This window comes from Cimex lectularius, unplaced genomic scaffold, assembly GCF_000648675.2.
Source record: "Cimex lectularius strain Harlan isolate CLEC.00 unplaced genomic scaffold, Clec_2.1 scaffold74, whole genome shotgun sequence".
Taxonomy (NCBI): Eukaryota; Metazoa; Arthropoda; class Insecta; order Hemiptera; family Cimicidae; genus Cimex; species Cimex lectularius.
In genome coordinates, this window is record NW_019392795.1 from 328,356 (window position 1) to 343,629 (window position 15,274).

Below are 15,274 nucleotides of genomic sequence, written 5' to 3' on the forward strand. Positions count from 1 at the left end.
AATGTTAACATGAAAACAAAAGAATTTAAGTTTATATACTTCTGACTAAAAATCAGTAAATACAAAAATGAGAGTTATGGCCAAAATTAAAATGTGTACTATATCCTATTGTAGAGCCCTGAAGAAGGTAACTGTAGTTCCAAAAGCTAGGCGAAGATTATAATTTTTTTTTACCACATCCCTAACAGCCAAGAGAACATTATTTAAAATGATACATTCATATGATGAAAATGTTAAAACATTTATTGACTCAGTGATTTTGAAGTATTCAACATTCAATTCAATAGTTTTGCCCTTTTGGCCTGATAACTTTGGTATTGCATATCATATTTAATTGAGAAAAGGTCTTTTCTATAAAACATTTATGTTACTATTACACAGTTTACATTGATAAATAATGTGTAAATAGATGTATTTGTCTATTAGTTGTTATTATATAATTGAATATTCTTATAGTCTTATTTTTTCTATTAATTAATAATTTACACACCTAATGTTGGGTTTAATCTTTATTGTTTTATGGAATTCCTAGGGTTGTTTTAAAATGTTTTCTCCAAACTATTTTATGTTTAATGTTCTTTCTAAGATAAAATTATTCTTATATTTAATGCAGGCTAAATAAAAAAGATGCAATAATTCCCTGGAGCCAACTGAATACAATGTGCAAACAAACACTGACTAAAAAAATTAAAAAAATTATACAACACAATCTAAAAATCTTGTAAAAGAAGGATCCAAAAATTCCTATAATTTATACAAGACATTTGATACATACTATTTTAAAGTTATTCAACAGTTAATTTCATATCAACTGAATCCAGGGGGAGAAACTTTAACAAGTACATGCTTAAAAATGTTTAATGTTTAATGACAATACAAAACTTTGACCAACAAAACCTTTCATGTACACTGTCACTCCTCGCTCCGTCAGCAAGTGTATGTACAGCAGTACTAAATACCATATCCATTGCATTAGGGATTATGAAAAGAAAAAAGGAAATACATTCATATGATGCACAGACTTTCTTGTTCATGATACAAGAACTCAGGAGAGCATCTGCCGACCCATTGACCAGGAAAATATACAAAAACTGAAACAGATCGATGTCAAGGGGGAAAGGTGATCCTGGCATCGTTCTCACATTGGTTGGGAATGAAAAAGCAGATAAGGCAGCAAAGTTGGCTGCGATAAGACCCCTCAAACCTACCTTTTATGTACATCCGGCGGATTTAAAAAGAATTTCTAATAAAATAAAAAATTAATGGAGGATCTACTGGACGGGAAAGAATACATCTAAATTGAAAAAATTAAAAGACATCTGGCCTGAGGAGGCTGGGTCAAAAAGGAAACGGTCATGCTTATCAGGTTGCGCATAGTCATACCTAGATCACACATGGTCACTTCCAATGCCCTTTGTGAAGAGAAATTATTTTGCTAGAGCACATAACAATAAACTGCAAAGAGATAAACTCTGGGGTAGTGTGAATGAAGTCTGGTGTGTGAATGCAATTTATTAGCATGAATGTGGGAGCATATACCCAATTAACCCGAGAAGTATCTAGAACTTTGGTGTAATATGAATGAGGTCTGGTGTGTGAATTTAATTTATTATTGTAAATGTGGGGCTTATCTTTAATTACCCCGAGGAATATCAAATATCCTGGTGTAGAGTACCAGCCCTAAAACAAAAAACATTTCAACTTTTAAAACTCGAGTATATTACATGCATTGCTCAAGTTGGTGAGAATTAAACTGAAATTTAAATCCAAATACTGCAATCTGGAAGTTTAAAATAAAACACAAATACTTAAATATTTAATAATTAATTTAAATTAGTTAAATGCTGTTGATTGATGTGTTGTCTGTTGGATAATGAAGTTGTAGATTTATCATCTTGGTTGGCTTTGATTGTTTTAAAGTTAAAGCAGTTACTTTATATATCAACTACAACTTCATCCTCCCAGTCTACTTGTTCTTTTTTTCATTGCCTGTCAAGCTTTGAGAACAGGATTTGTTCTTTAAAAACATTGTATTTATATTCTTCTTTTTGTTGTTCTTCACGTTTTCCTTTTATTCTAATTCTTCTTATTAATAAGTCTTCTTGAGTTTTTTTTTCATATATTCTTGCGGTAGTTGCAGTAGATGGAAAGTTTTAACAAACTCCGAGATGGCATATAAGTAAGAATGAAAATTTTTATATTCATACATTTTAAAGTTATCCTCCTGTTATTTTTCACTGGTTGGAACCTTAAGTTAAAGTTTAAAAATTTGTCATACTAAATATAGAGACAAAGCATTAACCAACTAATCCGTTCCAATTATAGCACAACTCCTAAAACATTGAGATCTTATTTGGAAGCAATCAAAACACAATTTAGAAGTTTAAAAAAAATATCAACAAATAAATATCTAATCACATATTTTATTTAAATAGTGAAACAACTGTGTAGGTTCATTGGGTGATGTACATTGTCATCCTGGTTTTGTCTGTACACTAAAGTTAATTTTTAGAAACTGTAGCTTTATCAAACTACTTTTTTGGCATTACCTGTCATACTTTGAGAGCAGAATTTTTCACAAAAGTGCATATTCATGCAAGTCAACACTTCCGTTCCAGAACACATTTTCTTGAAGTGCACTGCTTCTAAAAATTCCATATTTTGGAAGTGGTATTTACAAATTGTTTCTGCTGTAATGAATGTGTTAATTAAGCACAGCCCTAAAGACCTGCAAAATTTCATGACATAGCATACAACCTATCCAATCCACTTGCAACTTTTCAAACTTAATTCCACATTTCATAAGAATTCGACTCAAATTTAAAATAAAATTATTTTTAAGGTGGTCAAAATCTTTAATAGTTAAGTTTGGAATGAAACTGGTGAGGACTGTAAGGCACCTAGCCTGGTTTTTCGCTTCTTTCTCTTCTGCAAGATGAACTAGTTGCCCGATTAATCTGGTCCATTGCTTTTCTCTCTGGCAGACAGTAATGAACTAATTACAAGTTTAAGATTATTTTACACAGCCTTTACGAACTGTCTTCCCTGCGTGCTCGACGGTAATTATTGTGAATAACACAAAAGCTTGAATTGCCAGCAAACTGAGAGATAGGCTCAACTACGTACGTGTATGTACATTCATGTGCAGATTTGAGCAAATACAAACCAGTATTTAGCAGCTGAGGCCAATGAAACACGCGAGTTGTTCCCTGTATATTTCCTTTTTGAAATTGTATTTTTTCCACACTTATGAATGATGAGACCTGAAAGTAACTGAGAATTGTACAAATTGACAAATGTTTTAAAATTAAATTAATTGTACCTTTAACGACATTAATAAGTCTAATAAGTCGCCTGTAATATGGAGAAAAAAGTACAAATGAATGATACAATATTATCACTAGTGCAGAATCTGATTTAGGTTTCAATATTTTGGTTAAACAACAAAGCATTTGTTGAAAAAAGAAAAAAAAGCATTTGAAGAAACTTGTATTTCTTTATCGTACCAACTACCATTTCCACCATTTACATGGAATGGTATATTTACCTTAAACTTATGACAAATGTATAAGTTTCGTTTTTATCATAATCATTCTCCTTGACCATGTGATAGGTAACTGACCCACTTACTTTCTATTATGGTCTATTGTATTTTTGAAAATGATGTGCAAATTATATCTCGCATTAAACACTAACGTGATTAATTTTTGTTTTTATTATAAAATAATTATCGGTGATTACATTGACAGGCCAATAGGAAAGGAAAATATAGATACACTAGATATTACAACAAATTATATTATCTTTCAGACATGAAATATTGTTTCTTGCTCAATGTCTAGTAATTAATACTATAATTTGAAAAGTAAATAAGGAGGTTTATCTTTCATTCAACTGTACATTATTTTTATGGACTACAAATGGCGATATTTGTGGCACATTTAAAAAGTTATCGAATCAGTTTTTTGTTTTGTTTTTTTAATTTTATATATAGTATAAAATTTGTACTTTTTTAAAAATTGATTTGCACAAAATTAGTAGCAATCTTATTTACTATATGCATTTTCTGACGATGATAAAATCCATAAATGTTTAGAACCGGATATTTTTCGCCGGAAAACTTTCGGGCTGGTTAAGAGAGAATTTGACCCATTTAGTTTGCAACAAACCCCTTAACAATAATTTATATATATATAAAAAAGTGTTTCTTACTTTTGTTTAAAAAAAAAAAGAAAAAAAAGAAAAAACGAAATTAAGTAATACAATTAAATTTGTAATATAAGTTTCAAACTGTACAAATGGGGGGAAGAAAAACCTACTTTAAAAAATTGGATAAATTCAAAGGTTTTGCAAACCTTATCTAGTCCCAACAGATATAATTTATACAATTAGAATCCTTATTAAGGCAAAAGAGGTTGCTATAGATAAATTTAATTTTTATTATTACTTAAGGTACAATAGTAATAAATCATTTTTTAAAATCTGTCTAGAAATAATAAAAAACTCATAAAACTACCAACTAATAAAATGTACTTCTTTTAAATTCTAATATAGGTGTACATACTTTGTGATTCACACAACACAATATTTAATTTTTTTTTAATATTCAAACAAAAAATTTGAACAGCACAAAATTAGTTCTCAAAAACTGTTTGTTGAAAATTTAGTGGACAAGTTTTATAATGAAAATATTTACAACACAATTTGCGACAAATAAAATAAATTTCAAGCAGAAACAACAAAAATAAAAATAAACACCAACGTCCCCCGGAAAACAAAACCGGGTTCTCATTTTTATATTTTGTTTCAAGGTCAATATGAAAATGCCTAAATAGGTTTTCAATACAAACTGAGATTTAATCGATCAGTAGTCAATTTCAGGATAAAATATTCTAATACTGGAATAGAATTTTATTGCACAATCATCTTTTTTCTTTTTCTTAAATTTTCATATATATATTTTTTTGTTAAACAACACTATCTCGTTGATTTTTTTTTTAATTTTTATGTATGCACACTTAAAGAGAGATTGATTTGATTTTGGAGATCTTATTGTATAGAATTGTTTCTCAAGAAATAAATTGAGCTTTAGTTTGAAAACACCCATGTCACAACCTTGAATTTATCAATAACAAATTTTTTTTCCAAAAGAAAAAAAAAAACGATTACTTTTAAAATAAAAAGGTGGGGAAAAAAGAGAAGTTCTAATAGAGAGGCACCTAGATTTCCAAGCCTCAAATCTGTACACAGATAGGAACAATTATGTACACATACAATGCATCCGTTTTTCCTGATAAATATTATAGGCTTCTCTTCTTGTGTTGTGTGCTGCATTTATTATTAATTTTATTTAATTACTTTTTTAATATAGTTTCAATAATAATAATCATATATACACATTTATTTGTGTCTCTCCCTTTTTAAGTGCGACAAAAGTTTTTCTTGTATTTTTTATGAGGAAAATTTGATCTACTTTGCATTCCGGAGAGTTCGTCTCGTCATTGCTGGCCCTGTTGCTGTCGCACTGCCCTTAACTGGACCCCCTCCTGTCGCTCCACCTGTAGACAGCAGTTAAAACTTTACCAAAGTCAGTATGATCTTATAACTCAGGCCCAATAGACATCCAACAACTACGGGGAAGAGCAGTTAACTTATTAATTGAGAAAATAGTTTTAATATTAGCACCTCGAGAGCCCGTATTAAAATAAAAACCACCCTTACGTGAATAACAAAACAACTTACTTTTGCAGAACCGTGAGTTGGTTACAGTTCTGGAAATTGGTGCTTTAATAGGAAATAGAAAGCAAATGTTTTTTCGCTAGATACTCTAAAAGAAACAAATTGTAAATTGGTGACCAGAAATAAAAACAAATATTTGAACTAGTTTTCTAAACTATATTAAAAAAAAGTATAAATATTACATATGTGACCTAATAATCAAAGGGATCTATCGCAGGTAAAACGAATTTTGAAAATCCTCTTTACTTACTTTTTTTCTTAGCAAGAGGATCCCTTCTTGGTTTCTTTTCCGGAACAGAAGCCGATGTAGTAGAAGGTGCTTTTCTTTTGCCAGTCATTGATTTCATTTCTTTCTTGGCCAGCTGAGGAGTGTCTTTTTTGGCCGAGGGCAAAGACTGGGTGACTACTGCTTTCTTTGTCACCTTTTTGGCAGGGACACTTGGGGCACTCGGAGCCGGGGCAGGCGAAAGTGCTCTTCTTTTAGAGGCCAATAGAGCTCTGCCGGCTATTTTCTTCACTACCTCGGATTTTGTCACCTTGGCTTTCTTTTTAAGCGCCTGCCTCCTTGATTTAGACATTCTGGAAGTGGACTTCTCTCCTGTCTTTTTTTTGGTTTTGTGCGAATTCCTTTTTTTCAGCTGGTCTTCATTGCGGTACAAAGAAACATCAACTGAAAAAAAAAAAAAAAAAAAAAAAAATCAATATAAAATAATCTGGATATATTTAAACTTAAATATATTGAACCTACGCCCATCAGGATGTTCTTCTGTCACTTTGGAATCATCTGCTATCCCCTTTTCTACATCGATCGCTCTCTTAAGTATACTTTCTGTCCTCTGTGATTCCACAGCTGGTAGTTTAAATTTTCCTTTTGCGATTCTTTCTAAACTCAAGTTTGTCAGGATGCAATCAAATTCTGCAAACAAATACACGAGTAAAATAAAAATACTTTCATAATTATACAACACAACGTACAAACCTGTCTGGTCATAGAAGTCAGGAGAGTATACGTCACTATTTGGAAGTTGTGAAAGCCATCTGATCTTAATTTTTGAACTAGACCGATAAATGTTTTGCATCGCCTGGCATATATAAAAGCCACCTTCAGCATTGCGTACGGCTAGGAATTCGTTTCTGAAAAATAATAAAATACATTTAATAAATATTAAGAAATTAACCAAAATTAATTTAGCCATTCAGAATAAAAAATAAAATTTTAGTACTTGTAGAATACAATGAGTTTATCTTCCGATTTACTAGGTGCTTTGTCGATCTTATTGATTTTAGCTATGATATTAAGCTCTGGTATTGGGCTTTGATATATTTGTGTTGGGAGACGCTTCCTTTTGGGTTTCTTATCATCGTCCTCCTCGGTATCCTCCTTAACTGTGTCAGGTTTTGACTTTGGTTCACTCTTTGCCTACAAAATAATAAATTCATAAGTAAAAATAAGTATTTTGGAACTTTCATTAGACTAATGAATAAAAGTTGAAAAGAAAACAGTGTATTTATGTAGGGTTGATGCCAAAATAATGCAGGTTTTTGACTACCTAATAAAAACAACCTACAATTTAACTTCAACAAAATATATTTAATCAAAATAACTTCCATACTATCTATACATTTTTGCCAATGCACATCCAATACATTAATCCCATAAGAATAGAAACTAGGGTCTCTGGGATCGGTGAACTACTGAAATGCATTTTCGATGTCCTTCTGGCTTCTGAACCATTTCTCGCACAAAAAGTGGTTGAGATGTTTAAAAAAAGTAATAATCTCTAGGAGAAAGATACAGTAAGTATGGTGGATGTGGTAAAGCCTCATAACCCAACTCATGAAGTTGTGCCAGAGTCCGTTGAGGGACATGTGGGCATGCATTGTCTTGAAGGAGGATAAGCCCCATCCGACTGGTTAATCATCAATGGTGACCATAAATGTCGCAGTTTTTGGTCCATCTTATTAATTTCATTACAGTACTTTTCAACAGTGAAGGTTTCACCTGGATTGAGGAGGCTGTAATGAGTGAGTCCTGCAGATGACCACCAGTGACCACAATTTTTTTTATGTAAGCTTGGCTAAGGGTTTTTAACTCTCCACTGTCTAGAATGCTGTCTTCTGTCGTACAAAATCCATTTTTCATCATACGTTATTATACGACTGAGAAATGGATCATTTTTTATGCACACAGAAAGCATTGAACTGATTTCACACCTGCGATACTTCTGGCGGTCGTTCAGCTCATGCGGAACCCACTTGGCTAGATTGTTTTCCCAATAGCTTCCAGATGGCAAATGGCTGAGGATTGGTCAACACCAAGTTCTTCAGCCATTTCTCAATATATTTCGTGTGGTCAGCTTCAAATAAGCCTTTAACAGGTCACTGTCAACAGCAGGACCACCTTCTTTGCTCGTGAGATCGTAATTCTCCATTATGGAATTTTTGAAACCAACCTGTGGATATGTCATTTATGGTTCCTTGCCCCCAAATGTCACTAATGTTTTGAGCGGTTTGCGCTGTACTTCCCCCAAGTTTAAATTCGTAGAAATAAATTTGCCGAAAATCACTCTTAGACATAATTTTGTTTGAAGGCACTGAGCAGATTGAATTATTTACGAAAAAATCGTAAGAGAAAGAAAGCGAGATAAATAAGCTTTAAAACGATGTGTATCCCTTTGCATAATGGATAGTTTTGTTTACATAATTGGTATTAAAAGTGAAGCGAAAAAGAAAACCTGCAATTTTTGTGCATCAACCAAATAAAATAGAAAATACCTTATAAGTTCGTTTTGTTCTTGGACTGACTTTTGTTTCAGATTTAGGTAGCTCTGATTTTACAGGTACAGCCACTATAGACGTAGCGGGCGATGGAGAAACCGGGGAGCTTAATGTCATTGCATTGGAAGCCGGTGGTTGAGCAGGGCTTGGCAGAGATGCTTCTGTCGGTGCAGGAGTGGAAGTTTCAGCTTTGACTTCTGATGAGTTCTGTTGCTGTGTTGGAAGCTGAGACGAAACGGGTTTTGCCACTTCCTTCGGCTGCTGTGGTTCAGCGACCTCTGGAACGACTGCTGGGGCTGTGGGGAATGCAGCCACTTTCTCCTCATCTCTGCTTTCCTGTACTTCGGGGACGACGACCTCTTGCACAGGGGCCGCGGGGACAGCTGCTGGCTGAACGATTGCTGGGGCAGGTGGTGGCACAGCAACGGCCGCGCTGACAGGGAGTTGAGATGCCATATCTGGAACAGGAGCTTCTGCCACACTCTCTTCCCCTCGATCCGGGTTATTGTTTGTACTATTAGAACATTCAACATGAGAATTGTTGCTCTCAGCCTTTCCTCCACCTAAAAACAAAACAAAAAAAATTAAACTAAAATTCCAGAAAGAATAAAAAATGCTCTCAATATATAAATATTTTTAAGGAAACTTACAAGGAAGATTAGGTTGATGTGTCGGTGGGGTCGGAAGTGGAGGAGGTGGTGTTGTCTCCATGGCAGTGATCGGATGAGAAATTTCAACCTGCTGAGGGACGACCAACGGGACTGGAGCCATGGTGGTTGCTTCCATGCCATTGGCTACATTCGGCTTGTTGACTACTGGTGTAGGCTGGACAGTCGGTGGGCATTTTTCCGTCCTCGGCAACGGTTGGACACTTTGGGGTACAGTGGACTTATGCTCGGCTATCAAGCTAAGCGGCATCAGCCCCGCAGGCGGAGAAGACGCACTCATTGCGCTCATACCTGCAGTTAACAAATTTTAATTACAAAGTACAATTTTAATTACAAAAACATTTCCATTAACATTTGTATTATAAGACAACACTTTTTTAAAGATTATCTATAATTGAAAATAAAATAATAAGAAGACAGGAATTATAAAAAGTGTTTTGTAAATAAAGATGAATCAGCCTTCGAAATATTTACAACTAATCCCTTGAAAACCTTCATAAGTATGAACATAACAAATAAAATACTTAGAAAAATATTTACTTCTTGCGTTTCAGTTTTTCATTTTTAATGCTGGGTCTGCTTGTGCCCATAGTTTTGTATACTATCTCACGAGACAGAAAAAAAAGACAAACCAGGATGATTAACATGTTCACTGTGGGACCTTTTTCTTTGACTTGTTTGCCAGTTGGCTATATTACTAGTTTTGAGTAATATAAATTGATCATTTTAACCTGCCTGTCTTTGATATAAGCTTTTCACGTTCTTGAGTGTGAGGTCTGTCTTTGTCTGCTATTTTATGTACTATCTAGCTATAGAATAGTACATAATAATTACATACTTATAGTGATGAACGTGTTAACTATTATAGTTTTGAAAATATAAATTGATTAATTTTGGATTGGCTATCCTTACTGATTTCAATCTGTCAGACGTGTTTCAGCTTTTCACATCCTTTAAAGCTGTGTATGTATGTGTCTGGTTTTGTATACTATCTTAAAAAAGAAAACCTGGATGATTAACACCTTCATTGATGACCACAAATTGCGTTTGACTTGTTTACCAGGATGATATTTCCTGTTATTTGAAACAGTTGGGAGCTTCATGCCACTATGGAGTCGTCCGTGAACATGTTAAACTTAATAGTAATTAATTGAGTTAATATACAATAGACTCTCATTATCTGTGGGAGGAAACATACCAAGCAACACCGCAGATAATAGGAAACACTTTGAATTTCAGGCTTCGAAGCTTTTTTCTTCTATGTGTATACCAATCGGACACTTTTTGTGTTGCGAGTACCTATCATCAATGTTATATATGCTATATATTGGGCACTCTCAACACGGCACACAAGAATGAGACAATTACGCAGAAAACAAACACTTTGAGCCTTGAAGATGATCTCAATAAAGATCGAAACATTGGCACAACAAAGAAAAATGTTTTTCTAAAAAAATTATTAAGTGCCTAAAAAAAGATAAAATTGATTCTTCATTGTTTCTGTCCGACAGATACGTCTCTGTTTGTCACATTTTTAGTACTGGTCTGTGGTTTTATATACACACTCACGAGTTAGGCAAAAGTGAAACCAGGATGATTAACACGTTCACTGCTGAACGTAGTTCACTTGACTTGATTACCAGGTGGATATTTTCTGAGATATTTGAAACAGCAGAGAGCTTGCCATCACCGTGGCTTTGACCGGAATGAACATGTTAAGCTCCATTATCAACACACAATTGTAACTAACCAAGTTAATATAAATTGGTCATTTTAATCTGCCTGTCTTCATTGTTTCTACATTCCAGCTTTTCACATTCCTCAGTGCTGGTTTATGGTTTTGTATACTATCATGAGTTAGAGAAAAGTCAAACCAGAATGATTAACATGTTCACCGCAGGACCACCAATTTCGTTTAACTTGTATATTAACCACGATATTAGAAACAATTGTGAGAACTTGACGTCGCTGTGGCTTCATCCGCAATGAACATGTTAAGTTACACAATCAGTCCATACTTGAGTTTTGAGTTGTATAAATTGAATGTTTTAGTCTGCTTGTCTTCGCTGTTTCTGTGTCAGACACAATTTAGTTTCTCCTTCAGAGCAGGGCCTGTCTTTGCCTGTGGTTTTTACACTATCTCACAAGAGAGACAATAGGCAAGCCAAGGCAATAAATCTAAATAGTGGTCACTACTAACTTGTAATAATGAACTATGCTTAATTGATTATTTTGAATAAATTAAATTAATATATTTAATTTTTATGATGTCATTGAATTTTTTTTTACCTTGGTATTTATGTATAACAAAACTTAAATAGAAAAAAATATTAAAATCACATTAAAAATATATTTAAAAAAAACAATTCAGGGATTTTTAAACGTGTTTATTAAACTTGGTTAGAGAGAAATAGAGAGAACCGGTGTATGAAATAAGAAGAATTATATTATCAGAAAGCAAATAAATTTTAAAAAATACACAAAAACGTTAACGCCGACGTGCAAGAAAGTTCTGTGAGCGGAAAAATTGAAAACAAATTTCTAATAGCAAAATAAAAGGGGGAAAATGTAAAAATAGTGAGAGAGTGAAGGGTACAAGCCGTGGAGCGATCAAGAATGAAGAAAGCCCCCCGGATAGAAAAATATACAACGTTCCACCAGCCAGTAAGAGAAAAAAAAATGATCCATGAATAATACAAACCTTACAAGACTAGACAATTGTTATAAGATTATTTCTCACTGTTTCACAGAGGCGGAAAACTCGGTAAAAAACAAAACCTGTCCAGAGAGGCGGTAAACAAAGAATATTAAAAGAAAAAATAACTAAAAACTTAAAAAACAAACCGGGCTCCTGTCCCGAGACAGTCGTTTAACAGCTCAAAGGGAAAAACCGACGTTGAAAAACCCTTTTTGACGCGTTTGGGACCAAAAGGGCGATCACTGAAAGTACGTTAAACTCTGGGGCCCCATACAACAAATAACAAGTCCGCCATTGCCACAATCGACCATTAAAACTTTTGTCGACGATGGCGTCCAAAACTCCCACGACGAGCGGTCAAAGCCGAGCACGATCTTTCCTTCCTGTATGACGTCATCTGGAAACGTTTGATCATTTGGCCGTTTTCCAAAACCAATTCAAATACTCGTGACCAATTGTGGTCAAAGGTATTTTTTTTCAGGCAGGGAAAAAAAGATTTTATGTCGAAAAACAAAAAAATATAACGGCGATTACCCTAACGTATCAAGCCATCTCCATACATCGAAGCCCTATCGAATATCGATACCAAAATAGAATGACTATAATTTCATCCTCAAACATTCTTTTTATTTAAAAAAGAAATAATTAAACACCAAAAAAATAAATTTTTAAAAATATTATAAAACAATAAAAACAAATCAAACAAAAAAAGTCCAAAAAGAAAACTCAAACCGCCGAACGACGACGCCATTATTCTCATCTCATAAATCAATCATTCTTATCAATTATAAAACCACCGGGCCAATCATAAAAGCCCTGATTGATTGAGCTTTTTTCCGCTTAGTTACATTTACATTCGAGATCTAAAGGAAAAATCCTTGTGAAAACTAAATTATCGAACATCAAAACAGAATCTTTTACTGGACACAAGCAATCAAAGAATCTCCTTGCATGATTTGGAACACAAAGAAATTACATGGTCGATTAGAGAAAATAGAAGAGGGGGAAAAAAGAGAAATCTACAAAGTACAAAGAGCCAGATGATACAACTAATAACTGTGAAGAGACACTCCTCCAGGAAATATTCTGGAATTTACAACACATCTACATAATAATATAAAGTAATAAAATAATATTAAAACATGCTTGTCCTTTCCATAAAAAAAGGAAACCATGAGCAAGGACAATATAATATAGAACACTGAAATTCTACATTATTCTATGCTATGATTATTCATTATTATTATTATTATTTTTTTAGTAATTTATTTTTAATCTATTACAGTTTCAGACATATAGATGGGGGTTGGTCTTCATTACATACAATATTACTAAGAATGTTAATTAATTATTCATTTTATGTAAAGTCTTGGTTGAGAAGACCAAGCTGAAGAGTTCAAATCCTGCTTGTGACATTAACTTTTACATTCAACCAAGACCTTACCTAAAAATAATAATCAATTGAAATAAATAATTTGATCATTTAGACCACTAACCATAAATGGATTAATAATTAATAACAATTATAATTAATTAAGGTTTTTAGTTGAGATATAATAAATGTCGTGTAATCATTTAATTCATTTAATAATCAATTAAAAATCAATCATATAATAATTACACGACATTTGAAAAATGGCAAAAAGGAGCGAAAAATTCAAAAGGTGCGGTTGAGATGGGAAGTTGGTGTCCGAGTGGATCGAGGCCACGATAGCTTAAGAGGTAGAGCAGCGGCATATCAAGCCGAAGATCGTGGGTTCGAATCCTGCTCGTGCCATTAACTTTTTTATCTCAACTAAAAACCTTAATTAATTATAATATATTAATTGGTCAAGCAGATGAAATTAGTGAAATTAATAATAATAATATACATTTACATAAAAAAATGATCCTGGCATTATATACAATATAACATACCACTATAATAGTATACATTTATCAATATTGTAATGAAAATAAAACAAATTTATCCTGCCATTACATACAATATAGCATACCAGAAATAATAATAATAATGTACATTCATAAATATTTTAAACAAAATAAAAAACATTGTATCACATACAATACAAAAATTCGCAGATATGATCCTAGCGAACAAAAATTGCTCTTATATTTTAGAGCATATTTAACAAAAATATATACGTGTCATTTAGTGTGTTTAGATCACTTGTGTCAGATATAGTAAGTATGCTTACAAATTTATCCTCATTGTTAAAATTATTTAGGGGAATGTAATTTTTGATATATTTTGTTCTGAGAGGAGCCAATGGAAGTGTAAGGTGCTCGGGTTCTTTTAAGGGGGGCAATTTAGAAGGTTGTTCAGAATTAAATAAGTGTAATCTCCTGTTAAATACGTACCGCATGACTGATTATTTGCAAGTCTCAATTGAGCAAACACTCATATTTACTGATGTGAACATTTGCATTTATATAAGGTTTATTGCATGTTAGACTGCTAATTTTTCTATTAGCCAAATTAAAGTCGTTGTATAAGACAACTTCAATATCTTTACATAACAAATTATTTTTATTTGATTCTAAATAATTGTAATATTTTCTTTAATTGTTGAAAGATCCAATGTTTTACAATGAGTATCAATAATTCCAAGTTGTGATCTAATTTCATCAACTCAACTGAAAGGAATTGTGTAATTTTCAGCATTTAGCTTTTGCAGTCTCATAAAACAATATTTGGGAAGTAGGGTATCTGACACGTTCAACAAAACCAACAACCAATTTAACATTTTTAAAATAATTGTAACATCTGTGGATACTCTACTAGTTTCCAACCTACGTAAGCATCGGGTGGGTTTTTGAAAAATGGAGTAGCAATTATGAGATTAGAACACCCACTTGACTCCACTCAAGAAAGTCCACCATATCTTGGCCCTCAAATTTCGGCTAAATATAAAAAAAAATTTTCAGAAAGGGAATCATATATTACATTTCTGTTGTTCTCATCATCACTTTTACAAGCTCTCAGAGTTGCCAAGGCAACCAAGGAAGCTGAAGTATTTTTGTTAAAAAAACAAACAAAAAAACTTGCCAGTTGAGGGTGAAAGAAACATCCAAATATTTGAAACTATTACAGAACTGTTCATATTGGATTATTCTTTATATTATTTTTTTATATTGACATATTTTGCACTTTTTAAATATTTATTAAGTTCAAATAATAAGGGGATAATCAATTTTATGTATATGTCAAATGAAATTGCAACATTTATTATTATTCGAATTATGTTTGTTTTAACCCAAAATAAATCTGTCTGGAGTGTACAAATTAGAAAATTAAAAATAAATTAAATATTTCAATTCGAATTTTCCGGAAAATAGCGGGTCTGTAGAAAATTTAGGGTAAACAGGATCGATGTAATTGTTTTATCGA

The 15,274-nt window shown here is 32.8% G+C and overlaps 1 protein-coding gene across 5 annotated transcripts; it reads right to left on the reverse strand.

The window, feature by feature from the left end:
• Positions 1-3,782: 3,782 nt before the first annotated feature.
• Positions 3,783-12,231, reverse strand: LOC106667596 (titin-like). 5 transcript variants are annotated; one of them, XM_014395639.2, is made up of 9 exons: positions 12,030-12,222; positions 11,887-11,963; positions 9,168-9,476; positions 8,515-9,080; positions 6,963-7,159; positions 6,719-6,873; positions 6,488-6,655; positions 5,990-6,409; positions 3,783-5,558 (listed from the first exon to the last, which is right to left on the reverse strand). In XM_014395639.2, exons 3-9 carry the CDS (start codon positions 9,472-9,474, stop codon positions 5,470-5,472), a joined length of 1,902 nt encoding a protein of 633 aa, XP_014251125.1. In that variant the 5' UTR covers positions 9,475-9,476; positions 11,887-11,963; positions 12,030-12,222; the 3' UTR covers positions 3,783-5,469. The 5 variants fall into 5 exon arrangements, with proteins under 5 accessions (XP_014251125.1, XP_014251127.1, XP_024083761.1 ...); XM_014395642.2 differs by adding an exon at positions 5,743-5,827 and having other exon boundaries at positions 5,467-5,558; positions 11,887-12,231; XM_014395641.2 differs by having other exon boundaries at positions 3,783-5,577; positions 11,887-12,231.
• Between the last annotated feature and the right edge of the window lie 3,043 nt (positions 12,232-15,274).

What these genes read in the sequence shown, in the direction of transcription:
- LOC106667596 (XM_024227993.1), bottom strand. Translation starts at nt 9,474, where the DNA reads ATGAGCGCAATGAGTGCGTCTTCTCCGCCTGCGGGGCTGATGCCGCTT. An exon ending in ACATCAACCTAATCTTCCTT is followed by an intron (nt 9,081 to 9,167) that starts GTAAGTTTCCTT and finishes TTTTGTTTTTAG; the next exon opens with GTGGAGGAAAGGCTGAGAGC. An exon ending in TGACTTCTATGACCAGACAG is followed by an intron (nt 6,656 to 6,718) that starts GTTTGTACGTTG and finishes ATTTGTTTGCAG; the next exon opens with AATTTGATTGCATCCTGACA.